General features: G+C 39.4%; 1 protein-coding gene across 1 annotated transcript; it reads right to left on the bottom strand.

The window, feature by feature from the left end:
- Positions 1-5,543: 5,543 nt before the first annotated feature.
- faslg (Fas ligand (TNF superfamily, member 6)) lies at positions 5,544-8,373 on the bottom strand. The gene is made up of 4 exons (XM_017407152.3): positions 7,289-8,373; positions 6,680-6,728; positions 6,511-6,564; positions 5,544-6,424 (listed from the first exon to the last, which is right to left on the bottom strand). The coding sequence occupies exons 1-4, from the start codon at positions 7,571-7,573 to the stop codon at positions 6,003-6,005; spliced, it is 810 nt and encodes a 269-aa protein (XP_017262641.1). The 5' UTR covers positions 7,574-8,373; the 3' UTR covers positions 5,544-6,002.
- Positions 8,374-8,408: the final 35 nt, after the last annotated feature.

Consider the following 8,408-nt stretch of genomic DNA (forward strand, 5'->3'; position numbering starts at 1 on the left):
GTAAAGAGATCCTCTCCCTCATTTGATTCAAACATATATAGCCCCATTTCTGTGCCTAAATAATGTCGAGCTAGGTTTGTGTTCCCCTTACAAGGGTTGATATTTTTGCACAGATAGGATCTGGAACAACATCAGATTTGTACAGCAGACCTAAAAATAAATGGAGGAAACCACATCAATCAAATGAAACACATCTGTGGTGATATATAATCCTTAGAGAGATTATTTAACTTAACATAGCTGTGAGAATCAAAAAGCTTTTAACCTCTGTTTCAGGGAGCAATCTGAATGTTTTGTGCAAAATGAGCAAAGAACTAAACAGTTCCTCCAGCAAATTGGCTGGTTTCTGTGAACGGCTTCAACACTTTGATGGTTGTGGTTTTCCTCTAAACTGCTTGCTTCCTGTTCTACCATTTAAATGGTAAATTAGGTCAGTACTTTGACTTTTAGTTTGACCAGTTTTTCAGTACAGCAGTCTGTATTCTTGGAAAGGGGCGGCCATGATTTTAATAATGTTTTCTCTTGAAATTCAGACATGAACAGAAAGTTAATTTAGAGTTTCAGTCAGGGTTTAGAGTTTATCATAGCACAAGTTACTAATGATATCCTCATGGCCTCAGACAGTGGACTTGTGTCCATACTTGTCCCGTTAGACAGAGGACTTGTGTCCATACTTGTCCCGTTAGACAGAGGACTTGTGTCCATACTTGTCCCGTTAGACAGTGGACTTGTGTCCATACTTGTCCTGTTAGATCTCAGTGCTGCATTTGATACAATTGATCACATTATTCTTCTACAGAGGCTTGAACATGATATTGGGATTACAGGAACAGCTCTGAAATGATTTAAATCATATTTATTTGATAGATTCCAGTTTTTTAATGTTTACAGTGAATCTTCTTCATACACTAAAGTTTATTATAGAGTTCCTCAGGGTTCAGTGCTTGGACCTATACCCTTTATTTTATATTTGCTTCCATGAGGTAAAGTTATTAGACAGCATAGGATAAATTTTCATTGTTATGCGGATAATACTCAGTTTTATTTAGCAGTGAAACCTGATGAATCCAATTAATTGCTTAGACTGCAAACATGTCTTAAAGACATAAAAACCTGGATGACTCTTAATTTTCAGCTTTTAAACTCAAACAAAACAGAGGTTCTTGATTTTGTACCTGAGCATCTTAAGGAAAAACTTTGCAGCCATTCACGTCCTCTGGGTGGCATTAATCTGGCCTCCAGTTCTGGTGTTATTTTTGATCAGGATGTCTTTTAACCCCCACATTAAAAATGTTAACAGGTCTGCTTTCCCCACCAACAAAGTATCACTAAAATTAGAATTATCTTGTCTCAAAATGATGCAGAAAAACTGGTCCATGCATGTATCACATCTAGGTTGGCTTATTCTAATTCTTTATTATCTGAATGTCCGAAAACCTCTTTAAAAAGTCTTTAGTTGATCCAAAAATCTGCTGCCAGGGTTCTGATGAGAGTTCTGTTTTCCATCTACAGAAACCACACTTGGCCCAATCATTCTGTGTTTGTCTGTGTCTCTTTCCTGTCCTCTCAAACCCCAGCCAGTCAAGGCAGATGACTGCCCATCCTGGTTCAGGTTCTGCTAGAGATTTCTTCCTGTTAAAAGGATGTCGTTCCTAACCCTATCAACACCTATCTCCATCCGTCTCAGCAGTTGTGTCCTTGGGCAAGACACTTCACTTGCCTTGCCTCCTGTTGGTGGTCAGAGGGCTCGGTGGTGCCGATTGAATGGCGGCCTTGCTTCTGTCAGCCCGCCCCAGGGCAGCTGTGGCTACAATGTGTCTTACCACCATCAGTGTGTGAATGTGTGGATGAACGGGTGAATGACTGACGGTAGTGTGAAGCACTTTGGAGTCCTCAGTCTTGATAAAGTGCTATACAAGTGGAGGCCATTTATCATTAATAATTGCCTTTTTATTTTATAATTTCTGAACATAATTCTGTATTGTAGTATAATTGAACTAGGATTGGATTGTATGTAATTAGATCTGAATCAGAATCTAATTGTATTTGACTGAATGAAATTAATTATTGATTGCATGTAATAAAAATTGGACATGTTTACTTTTTTCTGTATAGTGCCCTGCAATGACAATAAAAACAACTGAACTTTCAGAAACTTTTTTTAAGATGATACTTTCATCCAGTGATATTACTTTAAATCTATGTTTCAGTCAGCGATGGCCAGTTGTCATTCTCCAGCTCCAGCCTGCATCCCACAGGGCTTGCAGTGGCAGTGTAGTACTGGGTGTTACATGGCTTCAGTGTTGTATTTGTCTTGATTGACTGCACCTCAAAATTTTTGCATTCACAAGCTTTAAATTTGGTTTTTTAAAACAAAAACTCCTATTTATTTTTGCTTTATTTCCTATTGTTCATTTCAGCATAAGAACCTCATCATAACAGAGCCAAAACATTATACTGCCATTGGACTTGCATCAGTACTTTTGTGGTGCCAGCAAGTAGCAATCATTTCTTTTGATCTACTTTATTTATTTAATTAATTATTTTCAACACTGCTATAGACACACAATATGACTGTCATAAATAAAAAGAGGGCTAAGGGGACCCGAAATGGGGACAATGACTCATTAACACTGATATCATTTAGTGAGAAAGGTCTTTAGTAGATTGGAAATTATTCCATGATTGTCACCATGGAAACTGTTACACATCATGCTTATGAGTTAGGTAATATTGGGTTGTTGACCTCCTTCACCATGAGAGTTTCATTCATGTAGACCCAGTCTGACTGTGAAGCCATGGATTCAAAACACCTTGAGTATGGTTTCTTTGCAACTTTTTCTTTATATTCTGATGAACAATAATGAGTCTTTTTGTGAGAAAATCAGATTTTTCTCTGTGTTTTGAAGACTGTGATGGACTTCTGTTCATTGTAGAAAACTTCAGATCATTTGTCCTGATAAATAAATGATCAAATTAAAGATTTTGGAGCCTCATTTGAACACCATCCAGAAATACTGCTGTCTTCTCTGGACCAAAACTAATTTAAAATAGACTGAGGCAGAGTGGGAAACTGTTCTGTGGTCAGGCAAATAGAAATTTCAAAACGTTTTTGGAAACCATGAACACCACATCCTCCGTACTAAAGAGGAGAGGAACCATCCAGCCTGTTATCAGCACACAGTTCAACAGCCTGTCTCCTGATGGTATGGGGTTGTATTTGTCCCAATGGCATGGCCAGCTTACACATGTGGAAAGGCACCATGAATGCAGAAAAGTATCTACAGATTTTAGAACAACATGTGCTCCCAACCAGAAAAATTCCAGTAAAGCTCCAGAGGTGTTGAGCAGCTAGAATCCTACATCGGATAAGAATAGGACAACATTCCCTCCAAAAACTCCAGCAATATTTCTCATCAGTTCCTACATGCCTTGTTGCCACAAAATTCAAAATTACCCCCCCCCCCACACACACACCCAAACAAACACACACACACACACACACAGACACACACACACAAGGGTATAATTTCTCACTTTGATAAGTTAACTGTGTTCTGTGTTCCATTGCAAATAAAATATGGGGTTATGAGATTAGCAAATCATTCTGTTTTGTGTTTTATTTTAACATTTTACACAGTACCACAACTTTTTTGGAATTGGTGCTGTACATTTAAATTATATATATATATATATATAATCTTTTGGTGAACAGACTTAACCTTTGATATTTTGAAGTAAAGTTGCTGTTTTCCAGAAGATGCAGCAATTACCAGTTAAACAATGTGCCTTATCAAGAAATGCTGCTTAAGATCTGAATAACTTTTATCCAAAAATGACCCTTTGTGTTTGATTCCCGTATTGTGCATTGCATCCTAATTATCTTTCATTTGGAGGTGAAGATATAGCCTCACACTTCAGCTAATGTTGTTAAGAGGGTGTTAGTTTGTGAGTCTTAACTTGAGATTATCTTTAAAGTTAATCTCCCGCTGTGGTTTATGTAATGCTGCAGAAGACAATGAGTTTCCACAGTACATCATGTCCCCAGATTTTATTTATACTCTCATTAAATGTCAGAGGTACAATATTTCTAGGGGTAGACTTTAGAAGTTAAACATTGCAAAACACCCCTGGATTGAAACAATTTTGGTCATATTTTTACTTATTGCAAAGCTCACCAGATTTATTAAAGAAATTGCTAAATGATTAAATAATAGCAGATGTTTTGCAGACTTAACAAGATCGTGTGCTGAGACACATTTTTACAGCTGTTGTTCAACGAGGGCTGCAGAGGTTTTTTTTAAGTATCGCTTTCAACAGACAGTATTGTTTTGAGTATAGGCTGAATATTGGAACAAGATGCAACCACAAGTGTGTTGGCTGTTGTAGTCCAGACAGTTATCTTATTGGGCTGCTGAGTAAAAGGCTGAACACCTTCAGGTATGTGGTTTTAAAGGAAAAAAGAGGCTGTTTTAACTTTAACTTGTGAAAGCAGAATTGCAGAAATAACAGATGCTTTAATTAGTCTTTGTTAAAACTGCAGCGGATTAACAGAGGGACATAACATCTATGAATCTATGATGAAGTCCAAAATTAAATGTTCTTTTTGTTGTTGTTGTTGTCTGTTTTACAAGTATTTTCAGCTGTCATTACTTGGCTGTTTTTTTTACTTTAAAACTTCTAAAAAAGTAAAAAGGCTAACCACACAGATTAAAGGAAGCACACTCTTTCAGAACAACCAACCTGCATCATGCAAGACCCTCATGATGCTCACACAGGAAGGAAACACACGTCAAAACTGCCACTGTTGTCCCTTAATGTGTGTGTGCCCAGCATGCACATTTTCTCACTCTACTGTGTTTGTGGTGAACTGAAAAAAAAAAAAAAGCTGCAACGAGGGCGTTAAACTGAAACAAAAAATGAGGCTGCAAAGAAGGAAAAAAAAAGAAAAAGAAAAAGAAAAATGCAAGCTGGCCTGCTTATCTTGAAAGTCTATAAAGTATTTAGCAAATTGTAAACGCTGATTATCTTTTGAGGTTAAGTGGCCGCCCTCGAAGCACAAAACCTCCTCTGCACCTTAGTGGAAACACACTATCAGGAGCACTTGAGTCAGTGCTGAAATAGTTTCCAGTGGACATGGGGTGGGTGTTTGTTTCATTATCACCCGCCACCTTAAAAGGTGGGTGATCATAAATTTGCCTGTGTCTCAGGAAAATATCCCACGAACCATGAAACTCTCTGAACGCAATCGCTGTATGTTCTTCAACTGATTAACTTTCGGAGTCAACTCAAATCGAGATGGCTGCCACAACTAATCAGTCTTAGCAAGAACATAAGCGTCTAAAACTCTGCCAGTTTTACAGATACTGAGCTAAAATTTGTTGTGGTAGTAGCTGAGAGTCCTCCCCAACACATACGTAGAGTGCTAAAAGATTGATTTATGCTTAAACCTTTGGCATGGAAGTCCCTGAGTGATATGCATTCCTTCAAGGAAAGCTACATCAATTTTGTAATAAATCCTTTTGCTTTGTTTCAACACATGACATCCCTCTTAAATTATGAATTTTATTTGCTTCAACAAAAAACAAAATTAAAAAAAAAATCACAATATCACAAAGTTTCTGGTTGATATGCACACATTTTTACATGGTGTCAGTTCTTGCATTAAATAAATATTTAACAATGTTACAACTAAATCACACCTTAGTGTTAACTGACCCCTGCATCATTAATTAAAGGCACAATATTCTGCAGATGCATAAAAATTTATTTAACGGCTTCTCTAAACACTTTCAGTTATCAACTGACTAATCAAATAACTGATTTTAACATTATATAATAAGATTAGGATGAGACAATATCAAGTCATCTAGACCAGTTCATACACATATCATAGAAAAAACACATTCAGTGCATCATTTGGGTAAAGTGATGAGTAATTTTTATCCATTTCTGAGAAAAAGTACTACAACATGACAGAAAGCCTAACACTTCTGCCCTCTTCAGAGCAGGTACAGGCCAAAAAAGTTGGCATAATGCGTGTGACTAAGTAAGCTGCGGTGCGTTACATTCACAAAAACTTTGTCGTCTTTCTGCAGCTGCTGGGCAGAGCCCAGGTAACTTTCCGATGTCCAGGAATGACCGGTATACTGAGGGCAGAATCCCACCCTCAGGGCCTGCATCAGAGTCAAAGGTGAGGAGTATCCCGCTCTCCTCACAAACACAGAGTGCTCGAATGAGGATGAAGGGGTGCACTGCCTAAAGATCAACTCCACTCGGGTGTAAATGTGGTAGAGTCCAGACTTGTTGACCTGCAGAGCACCGTCTTCTGCTCTGTAAGCCACTCCTCCAGAGGTGAACGTCCGACCCACCTTCGAATCCCATTTTAAGGTGTTTCCTAATTTGCTTTCCTTTTCAATCCGACCTGCAGGAGGAAAGACTGATAAATACTAAATACTGATAACATGACAAAATCAAAGCGTTAAAACAGGTAGAGAGAGAGGGTTTTACCAATCACATGTGCTGCTGGTCTGTTTTTGTCTTCTTCACTTTGGGGTTTGAGACCTGAAACAACCACCAGATTAGTCACATCAGCTCATCTTTTCTTTTACAGGCAAAATTTCAATTTATTTGGGAATGCTTTGTGTACGGTGGAGCATGTGTCGAGATGGACACCTACCAATTTGCTTCAGAGGAGCATCAAACTCGGTCACGGATTGAAGTTCAACCTTCAGTGAAATGAAAAAGAACAGATGAATCTCATTACCACATCAGACACAGACCGGAGCCTCAGTTTTTTCTCGAAGCATTTCAAAGGTCTTTCTCACAGCACAAGACAGAGGATATCCTGTTTGAATGGACTGGTGACCACAGATGGAACGGTGAAGACACTAGTTTGCATTTTTAAATGTCAGAGCAGAGCACAACTATGCTCTTCAGATGCAGCTTTTTTGAACGAATCTGGGTGAATTAATTATTAAACTTTTCAAGTCTGCCCAGACTTTCCAGCCACAGTTCCACTCTCCCACCTGACACCTCTCAGTCACCACCTCTCTATGCAAAGATGACAGTTTATTTTTATCTTTACTGCTTAGCTTTAAGTTAAAAAGAAGTGTGCACACAAAATGTGAAGCACCTTTAGACAAAACTGTTACTTTACTGATGGAAAACAGACAGTTTTTTCAGCTCAAATTCCTTTGGTCACACACTGCTGCACTAAAGCCTTTTTAGTTTGGTCATTTGCTCACTGACTTTTCTTACTTTGTACATTTTCCTCATTAGTGCTTACCTTGTCTGCAGGAGTGTCTTTCATTTTTTTCTGTATCTGCAAAATCTGCCAGGCTTCGAACCCCAGAGCTGCAAACACAAGCAGGAACAGCATCAGCACGACCATGGCCAGGCTCGGGCTGACTCCCATGCAGCCCCGACTCTTCCCACGACTCCTCATCTTCTCCACGGCGGGTGGGAAGGACCAGCAGGGAACCAGATTGGGAGCCTGCGCAGAGTGGCGTGGACCCCCACCTTCATCTACAAGAAACACCTGGGGGAACGGGTACCTCTGGTCACAGTTCATGGTGCGAGTCCTACTGAGAGGCGAGCTGTCTGAGCATCTGGCTGCTCTGCACGAAGGAGGTGTGGACTTATGACTGAGCACCTCTGTCAAGTTACATGTCGAACTCAAAAGGCTGTCAAGGTTTTCACCACCCACATGTCCCTCCCACGCCTACCCCCAAAGACTGCTTCTTTCCTAAATCTTGCACAAACCACGAAATTAATCGACACTCATTCGTTAAAGCTTTCCTGTTGCTGAATCTTTTTCTTTAAATCTCATGTGCGTTTAGGGTTTGTGTGGTTAGTGCAACGCACCGACAGATGAGTCTTGAAGATCGAGGAAGTTTGAGGTTTTGCTTGACCCATGCCTCTTTAACCACCTTCTCATTTTAGGAAAGACATCTTAATGCAAAGTCCGTAAAAGGAAAAAGTGATAAGCTCACCTGGCCTGGTGTCATTTTCCAGATGACAATCTTTTGTGACAATGTCTGCTTTCTTTCCACTGGCTTTTCAGGGGACAAGAATACAGTGAATTCAAACCCAATCAAACATGCATTTAAATTGTTATGTTTATTAATATTACTATTATTAAACCCTATTATTTTTTTGTGTTTCAGTCACCATGTTAGTAAACAGTGATACAGCAGTTTCACTCGTACAGCTGCTGCTGCCACATGAAAAGGGTGAATGTCTGCACACTGGCTTGTGTGCTGGCTGCATGTGAAAGGTTCGCAGCAGCAGTCACAGTCATGCTTCACAGAGGTGAGAATTAACCCCAACCAATACCTCACATAAGCTTACAGGAAAGTTTAACTGCACATCTCTTTCTTGCATCCCCCCCTCCCCCCCACCCCCAC

Source organism: Kryptolebias marmoratus, linkage group LG24 (assembly GCF_001649575.2).
Source record: "Kryptolebias marmoratus isolate JLee-2015 linkage group LG24, ASM164957v2, whole genome shotgun sequence".
Lineage (NCBI taxonomy): Eukaryota > Metazoa > Chordata > Actinopteri > Cyprinodontiformes > Rivulidae > Kryptolebias > Kryptolebias marmoratus.

Excerpts from the sequence above, each read along its gene's own strand:
- faslg (XM_017407152.3), bottom strand. The coding sequence starts at position 7,573 with ATGAACTGTGACCAGAGGTACCCGTTCCCCCAGGTGTTTCTTGTAGAT. Across the intron at positions 6,565-6,679 it reads TGCTCCTCTGAAGCAAATTG|GTCTCAAACCCCAAAGTGAA; the intron begins GTAGGTGTCCAT and ends TGGTTGTTTCAG. Across the intron at positions 6,425-6,510 it reads ACCAGCAGCACATGTGATTG|GTCGGATTGAAAAGGAAAGC; the intron begins GTAAAACCCTCT and ends TTCCTCCTGCAG.